Source organism: Cryptotermes secundus, unplaced genomic scaffold (assembly GCF_002891405.2).
Source record: "Cryptotermes secundus unplaced genomic scaffold, Csec_1.0 scaffold417, whole genome shotgun sequence".
Taxonomy (NCBI): domain Eukaryota; kingdom Metazoa; phylum Arthropoda; class Insecta; order Blattodea; family Kalotermitidae; genus Cryptotermes; species Cryptotermes secundus.
This window is the reverse complement of record NW_019739949.1, coordinates 1,511,999-1,533,535: the sequence shown is the minus strand read 5'-3', so window position 1 is coordinate 1,533,535 and position 21,537 is coordinate 1,511,999. Positions and strand designations below refer to the sequence as shown.

The window sequence follows — 21,537 nt, the reverse complement described above, 5'->3', positions numbered from 1 at the left end:
AAAAAAAAAAAAAAAAAAGTCGCAATAAGGTTATGGACCTCTTCGGGATATACATTTTCCAATGCCTACCACTTTTATCCTCATCCCTGGCTATAGTTGGCACCCTTGTTCTTCGCAACCCATTTCCCTTTCCTTCCATCGCTCCGATTCAACCTTTCTGCAGTAACTTTGCTACGTCTACCCCTTCTACAATGCAGATGGAGCCCACACGTCGTTCGCAATTATCTACCAGACTAAAGTGTACTACACGCCAAACCACCACTTAAATTTACACCGCCCATAAAAATGTCAAATCTTCATACACTCCTTGCCAACCTTTATACAAGGATTATTTAGTTCATTCTTGTGTTGACGGAGTTTCTTCTTAAAGTCTTCGCGTTCCTCTCTGGTTTTAGGTTCGTCAAACCCGTACGCTCCATTAAACATTACAGATAATTTTCAGAGACAGTTTCAAATCATAACACTCAGGTAACGCATTGTGCTACATGTCTCGTCTATGTCAACCATGTCGACTGGTGTCTGCTATCAAAAATTACGATAGGGATGAGTTTATATTTAACTTTTCAATAATGAAAAAATAATCATACTTTTACAATGTTATTGGCTACTATTTTTCAGAATATTACGTAATAGCAATACGAAGTAAATGTGCTGATTTGTATTGGTGTCGAGATTACAACGCGGAGCAGGTGCGTGTGACGTCATGTACATTCGTTTCATGGTTAGTGCGAAGAGTTGTTCAAGTTAAGGAGGAGGAAGAAATGTGAAAAAATTGTAGTCATATGAGTGTGTTTATGTGTGCTGGTTTACGTAGTTAATATGTTTTTGACGTTCGGTGTAAGTGGGAGGTGAAGTTTTAAATGTTTCCGCTATGTCGAAGAGCTCCAAAAGTCAACTTAAAATTGACAGCGGTTCAGTGGAAGTGAAAAGCAAGGTGAGTAACTAAGGCTAATTACCTTTCATGTAGTGCCATGTAATTCGTAAGAATATGTATGTTGTTGCGGTCATAGTTGAGTTATAATTAATGGTGGGTTATTTACCATTAATCATACAACCCGAGTGAAAATTAAACAATATGAAAATATAATAATGGGTACTTGTGAACAATATTCGTTTCATTCATGCACGTTTCAAAGGGCTAACACAAAATATTGATATTAATAGTACGCACCATTTATGATATTGAAGCTTATTACCATGCTTTCTACCACTAAGTTCAGAACTGTCTCCTCCTGCCGCCGATCGAAAGAGGTAACAAAATACTTAATGCTGTAATTTCGCGTTATTTTGTGTGGGTGTGAAATACGAGTGTGTCACGCTGAGGGACGAAAATTGACGGTGTTTGGAAACGGGTTGTTAGGAGAGTATGTGACCTAAGAGGGAGATAGACGAGAAAGCTGGACAAAACCGCATACTGAGGAACTGTGTGCGTTTTACTTTTAATCAAACATTCTTAACCTAATCAGGTATAATGAGATTGATGGTAAATGTAACATGTACTCGAGGGAGATGAGAATTTAATTTAAAATTTTATTCATAAAACATGAAGACACTACTTGCTAGACTTAAGTGTAGGTGGGAGGATGATATTAAAGTGGATCTTAAAGAAACAGGGCATGAAGATGTGTAGTGAATTCATGTGGTTCAGAATAAATTTGAATGTAATAATGGACTATCTTCATAGTGTGCTTCCTGTTGTGTATTCAGATATATATATAGTTAGGTTAAACCATCACCACAACACAAATGTGTACTTGATTTAATGTTTTATAATTAAAACTGTTATTTCTGCTACATGCTTCGGTCACAAAGGACCATCATCAGGCAGTCAATATGGGAATGTGTCTAGTCACTGAATTACTATTATGGATCCATACTAGTGCAACGTGTTGTACTATATGATAAGAGAATTTGCCTCAAGTTACATAATAAGTATTGTAATTAAGTATATAAAATATAAAATATCTGTATGTGTATACATGTAATTTTTTTAATGCTAGTGGAGTAGGACTAAGTCCCTTGTACTGTGGCCACTTCTGGCCGCAGTACAAGGAGAAAACCTGCCCCAGCGCCACTTTGTCCACCACAAATCCCACTTGACCAGACCCGGGATCGAACCCAGGCTGCCGCGTTGGGAAGCCAGTGACTAACCGCTTGAGCTATGGCGCAGCCCCGTGTGTACATGTATCTGGGATATATTGAAAAGTGTATATAAGTAGGTTGATTATTTGTGAAAAATATTACAAAATATTTAAAAAATATTAAAGCTTATTAAAAATATTAAAATATACATGAAAACTTAATTTCAAGGTTCTAGTGCCACAGTATAGTATTAAGCATATTGTTATGTGCTTGGTGGATCCTTGTTGTTAAAACAGGTCATAGAGCCCAGGATAAGTGTCAATCTCAGATAAGTTCATATATAGGGCTATTATGTTGTGTAATGCTAAAAGTACACATATTTCACTGATACGAGTTGTGTTATTTGTACTACACTGCATGGTTTGATATGAACCAAGCAGTGTAGTACATATCTAATACACACACACACCATAATAATGACCACAAATAACACAACTCATATCGTTGTAATACGCGTACTTTTACATATTTCAGATCGACACTTACCCTGGGCTCTGTGACCTGTTTTAAGAACCTGCTTTAACAAGGATCCATCAATCACATAACAATATGCTTAATACTACGCTGTGGCACTAGAACCTTGGAATTAAGCTTGGTATACTTTAATATTTTGTAATATTTTTCACAAATAATCAACATACTTGTATGCACTTTTCAGTATATCCTAGATATGTGTGTATACATACAGATATTTTATATACTTAATTATAGTACTTATTATGTAACTTGAGGCAAATTTTCTTTTCATATAGTATGACATGTTGCACTAGCATGGATTCAAAATAAGCAATTCAGTGACTAGACACATTCCTGTATTCACTGCCTGATGATGGCATGTAGCAGAACTAACAGTTTTAATTGTAAAACATTAAATTGAGTGTACATTTTTGTTGTGGTGATCATTTAACCTAGCTATTTATGTAGTAAATTACCCTTGAATTCTATAAAGAAGGGCAATGTAACTATATGAGGGACTAGTAGTAACTCAAGAAGGACTCTGCTGCATGAAATTGGTTGAGTTCATGGCCTGGATATTGTATTTCATTGTATTAGACAAGAAACCATGTCTTACTATAGATCAGTGGTTCCCAAACATTTTGGGGCTACCACCCCATTGGTTCCTTAAACTGATCCCTAGTGCCCCCTACCTTACCCTATAAAAAGCATTTATCATAATAACACTTGCACAACCCACTAAGGAAGATAACAATAAAATAAGATACCATATTTAGTAACTACTTCACCGTTAGTAAAGTTCTAATGTGATGGATGGGCTTGATGAAGTTACACCAGTTTCTCATTTTCAATCAAATAAGGGAACAACACATTCAGAGGGGCCCAACTCCAGTGCTCCTGCCCAACCCAGTGCCTTTTAGCACCCTAGTTAGTTAGTTATTGGAGAGGGTGGGTTTCCCCATGCACTTAGACCTGTATTGGTCCATTGTGCTTCCCTCTATGATTTCTACCAGTCCCTATATCCTACCAGTACTTGTGCTTACCATCAGTCCCGCCCAGCCAGCGAGACCGGCTCTGCTAGCTGAGAGGTATCTATAATGCTTCCCCCATCTACCAGAGGTATTAGAGACACGGGACCCACGGCTTAAAGTCCCTCCCGGAGGGCTTGTTCCCTGAATTTTTCCGCCCTTAAAAATTCGACGACCTCCCCCGGGTATTTGAACCCGCGTACTACGAGTCATGAGGTGGGAACATTACCTCTAGACTACGGAGGCCGCTTTTAGCACCCTAAGTAATGACACTGATCCCCCCAGGAGGCAGTGCAGCCCTCTTTTGGAACCACTGCTGTAGAATGTCATGTGAGTAAGTGATGCTGCACTTCTGTGCCATTTCCAGTGTACCTAATTTGGGTTGTGTTGATGTTATCTTTAACTCTTTAAAGCACAGTGAAAACTGTATGTGTCACATACTTTAACATTCTAAAACTGTGCATTTTGCCATAGGGGGTATCTACATGTTTCATGTGATCTAACAACAGTGATTGTTTTCCTACACTACATTAACTGGGTGTTCATGAGTTTTCTGTCAGGGAAGAACTGAATGGTTGAACATTATATAGATGAGTTTGAGGCTTCATACATATAATTTAACAGAAGAATGTCACATAAATTATCAGAAGTGGAGAATTTGTGGCACTCATCTGCTTCACTGTAATTGTTTTTCTCTTCCATCCATCATAATCATCTCGTTGCCTCATATACAGCATGTTTACCCTCCAAAATTATCATATACAGTTTGTACACTGAATTTTAAGTTTCATTTCATTTGTGTAGGAACATAGTGTATTCATTCATTTAATTTAAAATTCCATGAATCCTCTCTGGTCACAATGTGCCTAGGATGTAGAACATGTCAGATTACTCTATGTACTGCAATAACTAATGTAGGTAAATAGTTACCATTGTCACAATCATGTTGTAAAAACTAAATCATAATATATACAATTCGATAGCAGTCTAAAATATACAGTTCATAAAATTGAAAAATTAGTATATAATAAAAGTTCCATAGATACAAACGTAAAATACTATTATTAATACCTTGTATTTAGTATTAGTTGTTAAAAATANGTCATCATGGGTTCGGGTTACATATTCATGAATCTCATTATTGGAATTGAATAGACTTGTATGTTTGTTCTTTATTATGAAGAGAACTAATGAATATATATATATATAGTGAATATAATGTCATTATTTTCAGTTGCTTAAAGATATTCCTACAAGAATCCCTAGGTTTAGTGTTTGTTAAGATTCTTATGATTTTCTTTTGTAAGACAAACACTTTCTTGGCATGAGAGGAGTTACCCCAGAAAATTATGCCATAACTCATGATAGAGTGAACATAGGCAAAGTAGATTAGCCTTAGTGTTGGAAAGGTTAGTATATATTTAATGTTGCGCAGCGCATAACATGTAGAAGTTAGTCTATTGATCGTCAGATTTGTATGCTGTTGCCAAGATAAAACATCATCAATAGTTAAACCAAGGAACTTAGTTACTGTTGCACTTGGAATACTTTTCTGTTCATAACTGATGTAGGTCTCTGTATCGTAGCGTTTTGTGGTTCTAAACTCCATATATTGAGTTTTATTGAAATTTAGTTTAAGTAAATTAGCCTTAAACCAAGTGTTTCTATCTTTAAAAGTTGGTTAAGATTTATTTTATAGCTTAATTTATTGGGTTCTGTTATTATGATACTAGTATCATCTGCATATAATACCATGCTATTATCTGTATTTATCGTTTTTGGAAGATCATTTATGTATAGCAAGAAAAGCAGAGGACCAAGAATTGAGCCCTGTGGTACTCCACATTTTACTTTCTCCCATCTAGATGAATTATCACCATCAGTTGTATGGCCCAGAGCAACTCTTTGCTGTCTGTCAGTCAAATAATATTCGATTAGTGTTTTAAAAATACCATGTACTCCGTAAAAATCAAGTTTATCCAATAGAATTCCATGGTTTACACAATCAAAGGCCTTTTGTAGGTCGCAAAAAATGCCTCCCACAATTTGCTTATTATTCATAGCTGTGGAGATACTGTTAATCAATGAAAATGCTTCCTTCTCCGTAGACGAATGTGTCCTAAATCCATATTGTTCGAGGGCCCTCACCTTCATTATACTGCAAGTGTTATGAATTTTATGGCCACAGATTTTAGAAAATGATCTGATAACATCCATTCTGTTCTGTGGTCTGTTGCCTGCTGCAGGTACACACTTGGCAGGCGTGCTATTTGAATGCATAAACATGTCAAGAAAATGAATCCTTATTTTAAAATCATGTAGGGAGTTTTCAATTACAGATAGAACACAAATGAATGTTGCTGTTTTGTGGCATTGTGTCTTTATAGCTATGCAGCTACCAGTAACCTTTTTAGTGATAATATTAGAATGTCACTTTCTGTTCTGTAGCACATGACTTATGTTATTATTGCAAATATAAAAAAGCATGATTCTGTTATGATGCGGCCATCATCTGAGAAACGTAAGAACTATGTGCAGACGCTGTAACACAGTCTGGACAGATGTTAGGATATAACAAACATTTTATAGCACTGGGTCCAAAACTTTATGATGTACTAAATGGGAACAAAGAGTGAATCAGAGAAGTTTCAGTGATACCACTAAAGGGGTTAATGTTTGTGATATTTGCTATTAGTACCACCTTTTGGGATGTCAGTTTTCATTTAATGTACACCCCTTCCCCCTCCCCATTTACCATGTCATTGGTTTTTCTGTTATGATAAATGTTACTAGTATACTAGTATAATATTTAAGAACTCTAAATTTGACAACTTTAAAAATGACATAAATATTGTATTTGAAGCCTTAAACAGATGGTTCGAAGCCAATTTACTCTCATTAAATTTTGATAAAACCCATTACATATCATTCACAACTAAAAACAACCACCAAATTGATCTGGACATCAGTTATGCCAACAAATTAATCTGTAAAGTACTTGATACAAAATTCCTTGGAATACATGTAGACAGTACACTGTCTTGGAAAATACATATTGAACAAATTATACCTAAATTAAATGCAGCTTGCTATGCGATGAGATCAATTAAGCCTTTTGTCACAGGAAACATTGAAGATGGTTTACCATGCCTACTTTCATTCTATTATGAACTATGGATTAATATTTTGGGGGAACTCTTCACATAGTGTAATAATTTTTAAAATACAAAAGAATATAATTAGAATCATTACAGGATGTAGAAGTAGAGATTCATGTAGAGAATTATTTAAGAAATTAAAAATTCTACCTCTTCAATCGCAATACATATTATCGCTTCTCTTATTTGTTGTTTACAACAAAGATAAATTCAAATTAAATTCTGATGTCTATAACATGAATACTAGACAAAAATATAACTTCCACCTACCCTCATCAACTTTATCAGTATATCAAAAAGGAGTCTACTTTACTGGCATAAAAGTGTTCAACAATCTGCCACAAAGTATTAAAAACTTGGGCAATGATACTAAAAAGTTTAAATCAGAGTTAAAGAATTATCTACATGCTCATTCCTTCTACTCTTTAGATGAATACTTCAATGTAAATAGAGAATGATGTAAAATTAAGTTATATTAATTTTTAAGCTAAAATTGCCTGTACTTATGTATGTAACATTTTGACTTGTTCTGTATCCAAAGGTACTAACCTGCTTAGGATTTATAGAATGTAAATAAATTCAATTCAATTCAAAAAGTTACAGAGTTAACGTTTCTTTCCATTATGTGGAACCTTGCTTAACGAGCATAATTCGTTCCAGAATCTTACTCATAATGCGAAACACTCGTTAAGCAAAACAATTTTTTCCCATATAAATTAATGTAAAATACGATAATGCATTCCATGCTGAAAAAATACTCAAACAATTTTATGTATAACGTTTATTCAAAGAAAATTATATATACATTGTTAAGGAGCATGAATCATCTTCATCTTTTTTTCTATGCGGAATGAACCAACCTGGAATGAGAATTCGATTTGCAGAAAACAAAACAAAAAAAAAATCGAAATAATTAGTTTATTATTTATGATACATATCTAATTCTTTTTTACTAGAAACTGTCTAGAGACATTTGTTTTTGCCGACACTTCAAACTTTGGTGAAAATGCGACACAGCATTATCATTAAATAAATTTGTAGCACGCATAGCCACTGCCTTATTAGGGCGATGTTCTCAATGTATGATGCAACAGTTTCCCATGCCTTCAGCATTTCTCTTATTGTGCCAGAAGATTGTTGCTTTGCTGTTACCTCCTCCTCCTCTGACAAACTCTTGAAGTCGCTGATGAAGTTCTCTGCTGCCTTTGTGTCAGAGCTTGCTGCTTCACCGTGCCTTACAACGCTGTGGATGCTAGTTCTTCTCTTAAACTTCTCGAACCACCCAAAGCTTCCCTTAAGTGATTCTTCTTTGGCCGTTGATGATCCTGGCATCTTCTTAACGAGGTCAGCAAAAATCACTTTCGCCTTCACACAAATGATGTTCTCGTTAATAGTGTCACCTTGCAATTGCTTTTTGTTTATCCATATGAGGAGCAGCCTTTCAACATCGTCGAGAATATGTAACCATTGCGTAGATATTCTTATCACTCCCTTTGCAGCATCTATCTCCTTAATCTTGTCCTTGTTCTTGAGGATAGTGCAAATCGTTGATGTAGACCGATTGTATGTGCATGCTAGATCAGCCACGCTCATACCTCGTTCTCGCTTTTCAATGATTTTATGTTTCATTTCTACGGTTATTTTTATTCTCTTATGGCAGTCTTTGTGGCTTTTTCTTTGGGGACATTTTTGCAAGGGTTATTAAACTTTGCACAAAAAAATCACAAATAATATGTCTGAACACAAGGGGGGGAAATGTGTGATCACAAGCGACACAAAGATGCTAGCGGAACGAGTGCTAAACACAGACTGATGTAGCAAGCGCACAATCTGGGACTTCCCCTCTCGTCACTCATTATGCGAAACATCGCTTGTTAAGCAGGTCATTTTTTTTTTACAATTTGTTTTGCTCATTATGCGAATTACTCGTTATGAGAGGTGCTCGTTAAGCAAGTTTCCACTGTAACAATAATTTTTTTAAGCAAGCAAGTTGGAGCAGCAAAGAGTGAGTTTTCTAAATAGCGCAGCTGTGTATCATCATAGGTTACTCCAACTTGATGGGAGGAGTGTGAGCCTCTTTCATCTGAGTGGGCACTTATAGAACTTGTTTTAAGTACATTTAATGTATGAAGACTGCATGTTACTGACCAAAGGCAGGATGCCTCGTTACAAGCATCTGAAGTGAAATTTCGCAGGTGTATCTGAATGACTAAACAGAATGAAGTGCAAAATTAAATATAATTATATAATATAATGGTATAATGAGGGCATGTGGTACTGTACTTGGTTGAAGTACTACGCTACAAGCTGGAAGGTTACAGGTTCGAATTCCGGTATTTTTCAATTGACCTAACCCTTCCTATGGCACTATGGCCCTGGGGTTGACTCAGCCTCTAACAGAAATGAGTACCAGGAATCTTGATGGCGGCCGGCACATAAGGCTGACAACCTCCATCTGTGAACCGATTGTCTAGAAAAGTGTGGGAGTCTCAACGTCTCACAACCCTGTGGGACTTCATGGCCTGTTAAAAGGGATAGCTTTACCTTTTTTTTTTTAAACAGGTATAATATAAGGGGCAGTCAAATGAAAACGGGTCAGAAGCCAAAACCTATTAAAGAATATTTCTTACCTCAAAAGTAATCTCCAAACCTGCTAATACATTTAACCCACTGGTAGATAAGACAGTCAATCCCATCCTTGAAAAAGCTTCTGGGCTGTCTACGGAACCACATCTTTACCCAGCCACACATGTCTTCGTCCTATGCAAACCGATGTCCATGAATGTCTCTCTTCAGGTCTCCAAAAAATGTGAAAATCACATGGGGAGAGATCTTGGCTGTAGGGGGTATGTTGAAGCACTTCCCAACCAAATATCTATAGCGTATTCCTCACAGAGTTGGCAGTGATGGGCGTACATTATCATGAAGAAGGATAATGCCATTCGATGGCATTCCAGGGAGTTTTGACTTTATGGCACGGCTCAATTTCTGCAAAGTGTCTTCATAGCGCTGTGCACTGATTGTGGCCCCATGCTCAAGAAATTTGACAAGCAGAGGGCCCTTGCAGTCAAAGAAGAACATCATCACCTTACTGGAACTTGTGTGTACGGCTTTGGATTTCTTCGGTGGGGGAGAATTCACGTGTTTCCACTGTTGACTATGCCGTTTGCTCTCGGTTTCAAAATGGTGGCACCAAGTTTCATCCCCAGTGGCAATACGGCACAGAAAAGCATACTCTTCCTCATGGTATCGTTGCAAGTGACCCAGTGATGCAGCCATTCTCTGAGTCGATGTGGAACCCACTGCGCGCAGATTTTGCAGTACAACAGGTGTTTTGTCACAATGGCGTGTACGGAACCGTGACTTATTCCCACCAAAAGACTAATTTCTTCCAAAGTGATCCGGCTGTTTGCCTGGATATGACCATCCAACACAGCAATAACATCAGGAGTGATGACACGATGACCCTGTCCTGGGCGAGCATCATCTTTCAGTGACACATGTCCCTCTCAGGATCTCTTATGCCATGCCAGCGCACATGAACGTGACATGCTGTGTTCACCGTAAACAACATAATTTCTCGTCCTCCCACTCCTTCAGCAGTCAAAAGGTGCACTACTCTTCACTGTTCTCCTTTACCTGCCTCCATTACTGATGTTGGATGACCAAATGTACCGCTAACCTTACTTCCAGCACAATAAACAAATGACTAGTGTCCAAGATCACGTCACTGTCCATGATTTATTCTAACTGTCTCACAGTGCATACATTTATTCACCTTACTCTTCTCTCTTGCACTACATGTTTCAGCACAAAAGTGCCATCTTCAGGTGCTTTTCGTTGTACATCAAACTACTTCATTGCATGCCCTGTTGTCTTTATACTAAAATATATACTCGTTATATATATTGATAAATTTTAAATATTAAAAATATTAAAACTATTCAGGATTTGTCATCCTTATGTCGTATCTCAATATGCGAGTCACGCCTATCTTCCTCTATCGGAGCATTCTTCCTACTTTCGTGTGTGTGTTGTGCTTTGTGTTGTGTCTTGCTCCTGTGACTGCATGTGTTATACTGCTGGGCCTGCTGGGTATGTGACATAGTCACATAGTAGGATTGATTGATACTTACGGACTATAAAACGAACAGATAAAAATTAAATGAACCATATATAATTTTATAACTCAATGATCGAGTCAAGGAGTGTGAGATTGGCGGGGCAAGTAGCATGCATGATGGAGAAACATGTATACAGGCTTTAGGTGGGAAAAGCAGAAGGAAGGAGACCAGTAAGAAGATCTAGATGTAGGTGGGAGGATAATGTTAAAATATCTCTTGGAGAAATACACAGAATGGGGGCTATGGACTCAATTAATCTGCATTAAAATAGGGAGGAATGGTGTGCTAAAATGCTGGGACATTCTTGACCACCTGTGTAACTGGTGTGTTCTCAAGAATGACTCAGCTTCATGGAGTTGACTGTCTGGCTGGTCTGTTAAATTAAATACATGATATATGTGGTTCTCACTGCAGTGAGTATGAAGTTAATCTTCTGGGATGTGATACCATACAGTTTGGTAGCTATGTATGAACTTTGCAGAGGAACTGTCTGCCTCCATCACTGGGGTAGGTGGTAGCAGGTTTATCTGAAGTGTTGGCACCTGTCTACCAAACTGTATGGCATCACATCCCAGAAGGCTATAATGTGAAGAGAAATAAGAACCTTTTGGATACTATACAGTCTGATAGACATACTGACAGCTTGAAAAAATAAACTCCAAAAATCTCTAGTAATTACTGTTTGTTCCAGTTTGATGCAGAATTTCGTCGGTTCTCTGTGTCAAGGCAAGATGCTGGCAAGTATGAAGAATTTAGAGGACTCATTGAGCGACTGCACCATTTGGCTGACGTGCCTTTCCTCATCTCATATACAGATCCTGGTGATGGAGACCTCTTACCTATCAATAATGATGACAACCTCGGTCGTGCCTTGCTCACAGCTCGTCCACTCCTCAGGGTCATCGTGCAGAGGAAAGGTAGGGATTGTTGGACAAAAGCAAATAAAAGTCTCTCAATGATGTTGGACATGATTTGCAAGATGAAGTAAGGTAAGTGAATCATTTTATGTGTAAGTCAAATGCAGTTTGGAGCCCAGTCCCTACAGATTTCAGTAAAATTTTTTGAGCTTGTATGCCATATGAAAGTAAGTGACATATATTTTAGCCCTCTGTGCCTTATAGTAGTTATTTTTGTATTGAAACGTTCTTTTTTTTTTCCTATGATCTGCTTTAACTTTGGCTCTAGGGAGCTCATTCTGAGCTTGTTTAAAAGCTGATGTAATGCGGATTCTAATTAATCACAATTTCATATGTTTTAACATGTGTTAACTTAAGGTCGCCAGAATTGAACTTTGACCATAAATAACTTAAAAGATGTATCCTCAAAATGTTTCACAAAAATGCTCAACTTTTTAGTATGATCTGATATCTGGATCAGTACTCTCTTGTCTGCTCTCCCCGAAGAATGAGCCAAGAGGTTCCTCTAAGTGCTGGTAAATATGTATGAAACTACATGTTGCCATAATACAGGAGACCAGAATCATACCTTCATAATAAGTACTCTTCACAGAATATTATTGGAGTGTTCAAATCGAAGGTGAGATGGACAAGGGTTGGAGAATGCATGGGAAGGATGTTGACTATGTACAACATTTTAATGGGAAAACTTAAAGGGAAGAGATCATTTGGGAGGCCTAGGCATAGATGAGAGAGTAGTATTAGACTGGATCTGACTGGAAAAGGTGTGAGGTTATGGATCTTTGGATTCCAAAAACAGTTCAGTTCTTGAAGGGTATTCTCTAGAGACAACCAGTTCAGTGGAGTTGGTTTTACACACACACATAAGATGCTGTTTGAGATTTGATGCTCTTGTTGTAGTATCAGAATGACACAGTGCCCTTAGATAGATAGGTACCAGTGTTTTCAGATGAACCTGCTGCCTTCATCAGGGTAGAAGATAGAGGCAGCAGGTTCCTCTAAAACGTTTCTATATACTACTCTGTCCAAGAAGTATCTGACCTTGGGCCGGGAAAACAAAGTTCTGTATCTGGGTGATTGCAGTACCTAATCTCCTTCAAAGTAGGCCCCTTGTGACTCCACACACTTAGCCCAGCGGTCCTTCCATCACTGGAAGCAATTCTGGAAGGCTTCTTTTTTAATGGCATGCAGCTGCGCCATCACGTTCTGTATGATGTCCTTGTAGCTGTCAAAGCAGGAGCCTTTTAGCGGTGTCTTCAACCTCGGGAACAGCCAGAAATCACAACGAGGTATGTCAGGAGAGTAGGGAGCCTGGCGAACCTGCGGAATGCCGTGCTTGGCCAAGAATCCCTGGATCAGGTGTGATGAATGATCTGGGGTGTTGTCGTGATGCAGCTGCCAGCTGCGTGCGTCCCACAGCTCTGGTCTCTTGCACCAAACTGCATCATGAAGATGGCGGAGGACTTCTTGGTAGTACTCCTTATTGACAGTTTGGCCTAGTGACATGTAGTCATGATGCACAACACCCCGGTAATTGAAAAAAATAACAGTATCACCTTCACATTGCTCCGAACCTGTCGTGTTTTTTTGGGCCTCGGGGATGTTGGATGCTTCCATTGTGATGCCTGGACCTTGGTTTCCAGGTCATATCCATACACCCATGACTTATCACTAGTGATCACAGTCTTCAGGAACTTAGGATCCCAGTTGGCGCACTCCAGCATGTCCTGCGTGACCTCAGGGCAGAGTTGTTCCTGCTCCGGTGAAAGCAGCTTGGGCACAAAATTTGCCACCACTCTTCTCATGCCCAAATCCTCAGTTAACATTGTGTTTGCAGAACCTGTACTGATCCCAACCTCATCAGCAACTTCCTGGATAGTCAAACAATTGTCCTCCATGATCAGTGTCTGCATTTTTTCAATGACATCAGCATTTCAGCTTGTTGACAGTCTCCCGGAACGCTGGTCACTGTCCGCCGACATATGACCATCTTTAAAGCAGTTGAACCACTCTTTAATTTGAGTGACCCCATTGCATCATCGCCGAAAGCCTGCTGAATTTTTGCTGAATTTCCGCTTAGGTATCCCCAAATTTCTGACAAAACTTGATGCAGTATCTCTGCTCCAAGCATTCTGTCATCTTGAGCGAAACGAGAATGTGATGAACACGTGTTACACCGCTCCACTATCTGGCAACCACAGACACATCTGGTGGTGTTGCAAGTAAGCAAAAAATCACGCATGCGCATGAAAGTCCCTTCTACTATTATGCTCAGTTTCCCCACCCCTTTCACTATTACTTACAGCAGCAAAAAATAAAGTTGGATACTTTTTGGTCAGTGGTATATCTCCCAAATTTCACAGTGCCATATTCCAGAAGACTACTACTGTTACATAAGGATGTGTGTCAGCTGTGCTTCCTAATAGCTTCATGTTTACTGAGCATAGTTAATACTCTACTATATGATGTTTGTAGGTAATCCCCTTGTCCCTGCAATTTTTTTGGCAGTGGCATTAACCTAGGAGCTGTAACTAACTAACTTCACATAGCTGAGCCCTTCTTGAGAAGCTGCCACATGTGCAGCTATTCAAAAATTTTCGAACATTTTATGGAGTCTGAAGGCTCATTATTGTGTTCACAAGAACCTTCCACTGGTCCCTATCCTGAGCCAGAACAATCCAGTCCATACCACCCCATCCTGTCTCTCTAAGACACATTTTAATATTATGTGCCCACTAATGTCTTGGTCTTCCTGTTGGTCTCTTTCCTTCTGCCTTTTCCGATAGCCTATTTGTATTCCCCTTCTCCCCTCATTTGTGCTATATGGCCTACCTATCTCATTTTCCTTGACTTAATCATTGTAATTATGCTTGATGAAGAGTACAAGTTATAAAGTTTCTCATTATGTAGTTTTCTCCAGCCTGCAGTCACTTCATCCCTCATTGGTTCAGATATTCTCCTCACCATCCTGTTCTCGAACACCCTCAGTCTGTGGTCCTCCTTTAATATCAGAGACCAAGTTTCACAGCCATACAGAACCACAGGCAACATTATAGTTCTGTAGATTCTGATTTTCACATTTGTAGGCTGCAGATGAGAAGACAGCAAAACAAAGTCAGCTGAGTAAAGTTCACTGCACCTTTGCAGTATGTGGCATATGCATTTTGTGCTAGTTTAATAAATTTTGGCTACCTACCACAGCAGCTACATTAGAACAGAACAAACCTTAGCAGAAGTCTTCTGTATCAAAGTGACCAAATTTTTCACCTTTATTCTTTGTAAAATGTTCTCTGCTCTTAAAAGTTTTCTGGTTTATTTAGTAAATTTTTTAACTGCAACATTTTTAAACCATCCAGAACATTTCATGTGATTATTGTCTTTTTGGACATTAGCCGCCACCACCACCACCACCACCATCATCATCATCATCATCATCATCATCCTTATTTAACAAGACATTTGGGAGACAACTCTGCCTCCATCCTCGGCTAAAAGGCCTACTCAGGCCCAGTCAATAGAACTGGTCCCTATCTCTGGACAGTAGACCCAACACAGGACTGGAAATATAATCCAAGCATAAGAGAAACTGAAATGCCACATGCAAGAGGCCTAGCACTGATGGCCATGCATAATGTAACAGCCAGAGGCAAAATTAGAGTATGATAAAAACATTCACTAAAGATATAGAGTTCCATTCTAAAAAAGACAGTTATAGATGCTATTAAATCAAAGATTAAGGCATAGCCTCTTCACCTTTAAAATCATTGATAATATATATATATTGTAACGTGTTTAGCCACTGAAGACGCCATTCGGATTGTTAATTGGTTTATTTAACAACCTATAAGTATCGGCTACAATTAATTACAACACTGTTGCAGGTTTCCACAGTTTACAAACCCTATGCGCTAATCAATTCACTCTGTCCTCAGTAGTCTACACGTATTAATTAATATATGGGAGCTGTACAAGTGTCACTGTATCACACACTCCCAATTATTACTCACTTATCACAAACTATCACTGATTATCACACACACACGTCCAGTTCTTCTTTCCGCGACGGCTGCTATATTCCAACTCAACTCGTAGGCTGCTGCCTTGAGAACTGTCTTCGGCGGCTGTGTAGTTCCCTTATAAACCCTCAGCCAGACAATTGGAAAACAGTTATGTAATAGGCACCACTGTTGTCTGATGCCATGTTTGCCTGTTACGTAATGGGTACCGCTGTTATTACCGTCGTCTCTCACAACCACTGTTTACTCGCTTGCTGCTCAGCCGGCTTTTATTCCGTTCGCTGTTGCCTGTTGCCTGTTTCAACAGCGGCGTTGCGTGTCTCGTCACAGTAGGAAGCAGTGCCACGTAGCCCAGGGAAGGGGGCAGAGTGCTGACTCACCTGTTATGTCACCGCTGGGGAGGGAGGGGGTGTCCTCCATTGCGCAACACATCACAATATATATATATATTATGGACCAAACAAATACAGAGTACTGAAATGCAAGCCATTGAGATTTCCTAAATACAAAAGAGACTTAACAGCAAATAAACCATTACCAATAAGTATTACATAAATGAAATGCCTGGATAATACCAACATAAAAATGTAGTATTTCCATATAATCCAAACTGAATGGAGTTGTAATTTTCTTACTTCCTCCACAGTGATTAGATGGGAGAGACATCCAGGCTGGGTTGGAATATCAAATGAGCTACCAAAGACATAAGAGCTGACTCCTTGTATTTCTTTTGGGTGGTATTCAGTTAAATCTGCAAAATCTTCACTTCTTTGCAAATTATTTTGTGTCCTTTTTGTATGAATCGTTGGCTAATTTGGTTTCTCAAGCAGACTTTGAATCAGATTATATTGATGCTCCTTAATGCATACTTCTAAAGGTTTGCTGTATTGTCGATGTAACATCTGCCACAGTCTCATGGAGTACTGTACAGGCTGCTTCGTCTGCTGGGCATCTATAGCAGTTCCAGTTTTCATCACTGTCCAATGGAATGTATGTTTAAGTTTTGAAAATGGTCCTGATATTGCAGTGATTCCCAGTGCATCATAATTTTTCAGAAGTACCTCTATAACGTATTGGATAATGGCCGTGCCCCTGATATGCCCTATCTGAAGAGGAACCATTACTTCTTCCGGCTTCATGTTGGAATCAGTGAGTTGTTGTCGGTATTCATTATCAGGTCATGTTTTATATTCGTGATTTCCCTGTTTGAAATCCTTCTGGTTGTGAACAGCAGGTCTTTTCTCGTTATGGCGGTGGTTAGATTTGAGATGTAAATAACATCCTGTATGGGTACCTTTCATGTACAATTTTGTGCTTTAATTAGGACCCCCCTTCATGTCCACAACACCAAGAAGGGAAGAGTATTATTAATTGCTCTTCCATTGTGAAGTTTATTGTAGTTCTGAGGCTGTTGAGATGGTGAAGAAGGTGTTGTAGTCATGCTGGTCCATGGGCCAACCCATGAAAGTGTCATCAATGATTCTGAGCCATTTAGTGGGTTTGTACTGTATACAGTGCTGTTTCTTCAGAACGGTCCACAAATATACAGGGTGATTCAGAAAGATGGACAAAATTTCAATTGGCTATATTTCCTGAATTATATGTTGCATTTGAATTCTGTAAATTACACTTGATTATACATACATGGAAGTTTATAGATGTTCAATGTGCCGCCCCCCTCCTCCGGCTGCACGGATAACATCTAGATGGTAGCTGAATTCATCCTACACTCGATGACAAATATCTTGCATCACTGAGTTCACCGCAGCTGTGATACAGTTTCTTAGGTCATTCAAATTTGTGGGAAGAGGTGGTACATGCCACACAGTTGTTTGCGATAGTCCAAGTTCTCTACTAGCACTACGGGTTGACTTCATTGGGCTGTGCTCAAAGTTCACTCGAATGCACTCCACGTTCTCCTCCAATACACGCGATCGGCCCGGGACGCAGTGATGGAGGGCACTAGCGGTAGTTAGAAACTTTGTAACATCCTCTTTCAAATGTACTTTACAGAATTCAAATGCAACATACAGTTCAGGAAATATAGTCAATTGAAATTGTGTCCATCTTTCTGAATCACTCTGTATTATAGCATGCTAAGTAATGACTCTGTAAACAATGCCAGTTGCTAGGCAATAGATTCCTAATACACGCCAATGGGCTGGCTGAAGAGCAGTGTTTTCTGCACGGTCCATACATGGAAGTTATAAGCAGGACAATTAGTGAGAGTGGAGTGAGTTGGTTGGTGAGTGAATGAGTTAGAGGACTGCTGTGTTTCCAGTCCTTGTGAGCCATTGCTGTTAGAGACTGGTAGCTGAGGCACAGGGTCAGATCGGGAACCCAGAGGAAGGGGAATGTCTGCTGTTGGAAGCCATTACCAGAAAACCGGTGAAGACACAGCAGGCTGAGAAGTCTTAAGTGTGTGCTGTAGTGATTTGTAGAATGTGTGAATTAGTGACAGTATTGTAGTTTCTTGTAGTTATCATCTGTAAATGGTCAGTAATTTGAATTACCAATCCAAACCCTGTCTATAGTCACTTACGCACGTGGCAACTGGTGTTGGAATATTATAATATTGTGACATATTCGCGCTATGCAGGACACCCCTCCCGCCTGCGGTGACATAACAGGCCAGTCAACACTGCCTACCTACACCACGGTGACGTGTTGCTAGGCAAGCAGTAAACATGATGTCACGCAACAGGCAAGCCATGCAACGACTGTTGCTAGGAAATCAGTAACGGCGGTACTAAACAGCGGTACCTATTACATAACTGTTTTTTGTGTTTTCTGTACCAAGGCTAAATAAGTAGCAGTGAACACTATTCAGGAATTGTTTCAGTGTAGCAATCGCCGAGTTCAGTGATTATTGAATATTGAGCCAGTTACTAGTGAGTGAGTTACTAGAGAGAGAGTAACCAGTCAATTGCTGTCTTATCTTTCGCCGGAGTATTTGTGATACTGCCAATGGCAGTAATGTTGAGATTGTAAATTGTGTGATTGTAGGAGCGAGTGGAATAAATTCGCTCTATCAAATAAGGCGTGAAGGTATTTGTTGCACGTTATACACCCAACACGTGACAATATATTACTGACCACCTAAGGTAGTGAGTCATACCCTCTTGTTAGATGTCTGTTTAAAAACTTTGTACTTGCAGTTTGAGGATAATTTCTGTCAGCAAAAAAAAAATTATGTATGTGCCATAATCACAAATTTTGGATCTTAAAACATTCCAGGTTTTCACGGCTGTGAGTTTCATGCTGTGGTGTTCTGGTTTGTGACACCATAGTGTATTCTGGTAGATGAGTACCAACATTTAAGAGGAGCATATTGCCTCCATCATCTGGATTTAAGCATTGAATATAAACATAATTTAAAATTATGGACTTGAAGGTGTGTGAAATCATATATCACATCCCAAAGTCCTGTCCATCATTTGCCTTCAAGAAGTGGGGGAAACCATGAATAGTATGTCTGGATAGCCAGCCTTTTAACCAAATAAATAAGCCAAAACTTAGTAAATGTACCAGGGTCTCATTCCCCACGGTTAAAGCAGCTGGGGTTCAGAATGTAAGGAACTGTACCTTGACATGCCTGTGTGTCTTCATGGTGTGTACCGTAATTAAGAAGCTCAGGGACAACTTGACAGTAACAGAGAGGGAAGACATTTTTAATTTGGCAGTTAGGTATGCAAGTTTTTATTAAACTGATAATGATAATGGAGGCAGAGATGCTGGTGTCTTGCATGGCTTACCCTTCAACTCAGGAGATGCAGGCTACTTGTTACTCTGAAAGGTCAGTTACTTTCATCAGACTACGTGGCATTATACCCCAGGAGATGAACTCTTTCCCTGTTTGTATCTTCATTTTGGTCACTGTGCCTGCACTATCAAATTCTCTGTCTGAATTCTTTACAGGAGGTTTTGGTGGTGTATTGTCACCTAGTTACACTTTCTTGTCCCCAAGTGCAAGGAGTATCTGACAGGTTGTGCATGCACTTGTAGCTTGTAGCATACTACAGTTCTGAATCAGTCTTGGTTATTTGGTTCACAGATCTTGCATGAATGTTGAGTAATGCTTCTGTCTTGTATTCGGGAGGTACACAGTGTGAATCTCAGCTCAGACACTGACTGTCCTGACTGGAATTTTTGTGGTATACCTCAGTCCCTCCAAATGAATGTCAGGTAGTACCTTGTTCTACATTCTTCCCAGCTATAATTATTATTGCGTCACATTACTTGGGATTATGATTATGCACGTTGACTTCGAAAGGCCGCAGTCCGTTTCGAGGGGCTGTGCGTGAATTCATTGGGAAGGACTGGAGAAGACTACAGGTTAACCTGTTGTTCGGCAAGAATTTGAAATAGTACCTTCCGAATACGACGCAGAAATGTCTGCCATTACATCGCGAAGTACGGCAGCGGAATCTTTTGCTGTTTGTTCGAAGGAATTGCTGAGAATTGTAAAGGGAATCGTAGGTAATAGGATGGAAAGGTCTGACTTAAGGGGCCCATACACGTACGAGTCTGGCTCGCAAGACCGACTTTTCTCGGGTTCCACTGAGCCAAACTCGACCATGTGTGAGTCGCAAAGTTGGGAGTCATCTCATGCGTTTGTGGTGAAATTAATTTAAGCCCGGCTCCCGACGGCGAGCCGGACTCGTACGTGTATGGGCTCCTTTACAGACTAGCCGTGTGCCCTGCCACAACACACTCAACATAATATTTAAAAATATTATTTCGCGCTTCACAGAATACACAAGCTGGAAGGTCGCGGGATCAAATCCCAGTGAGACTGGTTTTTTTTTTTCAGTTGGCCTAATCCTTTCAGCCGAACTATGGCCCTGGGGTCGACTCAGCCTCTTAACAGAAATGAGTACCAGGAATATTCCTGGGGGTAAAGGGCGGCCGGCGCGTAAGGCTGACAATCTCACTGCCATCTGTGAGCCGATTGTCTAGAGAAAATGTGGGAGCCTCGACGTCTCACAACCCCATGGGCCTCCACGGCCTGTTACAGGGGGTACCGTTACTTACTTTACCTCACAGAATACACTTCATCTTCATTATAAATATCTGTAAGTTCACGTTGCTTAAGGAATTAATCCGAATTTAGGATTTGAGGCTCTTCCAACAATGGTTATGAAGCGTACTGTGTTCTGGAATGTAACGCCATGTTACCCGTTGAAAGTCAGCTGACGTTTCGGAGGAACATACCATCTCAGTCTTCTAGGATCTAAGATTAAGCCAGCATAGTAATAAAGGCGGCAAAGATCTGCTTCCCACCTACGCTGGTTTCTTGCTCCGCTTATTCTTCGACCCTGAAGATGGAGGCGATATGTTCCTCCTAAACGTCGGTTGACTTTCAACGGACTACACGACGTTATATCCTAGAAGATAGTACGCTTCATGTTCGGTGTTTATTCTCAGAATTATACGAAACGTATCAATACAATGCGTGTGCAGAATACACAGTTCCTTGATGTTAAAGCTCGTGGCACCTATAGACACAGTGTTTTAAAGGATTACTAGGATCTATTTACATTGGAGCGCGAGTTTCAACATCGAATTGCTGTATAAGACAGAAGCGACCTTCAAGGTAAAGTCGATGAGTCAAGGCGTGCCTGTGGACAACTTTCACGGGGCGCTGAAAATTATTGCCACATATAAAGTTATCCTTCATATCGACTAGGCTGGTT

The 21,537-nt window shown here is 39.5% G+C and overlaps 2 protein-coding genes across 2 annotated transcripts in view; one reads left to right on the top strand and one right to left on the bottom strand.

Annotated features, from left to right (window-relative positions):
* Positions 1 to 295, bottom strand: part of LOC111872110 — a 16,148-nt gene extending 15,853 nt beyond the window's left edge. The window contains exon 1 of the mRNA XM_023865684.1: positions 70 to 295. Coding sequence (XP_023721452.1) covers positions 70 to 139 — 70 coding nt within the window. The 5' untranslated portion in view covers positions 140 to 295. The remainder of the gene's footprint in view (positions 1 to 69) is intronic.
* A 129-nt stretch (positions 296 to 424) lies between these two features.
* Positions 425 to 21,537, top strand: part of LOC111872109 (partitioning defective protein 6) — a 52,036-nt gene continuing 30,923 nt past the window's right edge. The window contains exons 1-2 of the mRNA XM_023865683.2: positions 425 to 934; positions 11,600 to 11,825. Coding sequence (XP_023721451.1) covers positions 872 to 934; positions 11,600 to 11,825 — 289 coding nt within the window. The 5' untranslated portion in view covers positions 425 to 871. The remainder of the gene's footprint in view (positions 935 to 11,599; positions 11,826 to 21,537) is intronic.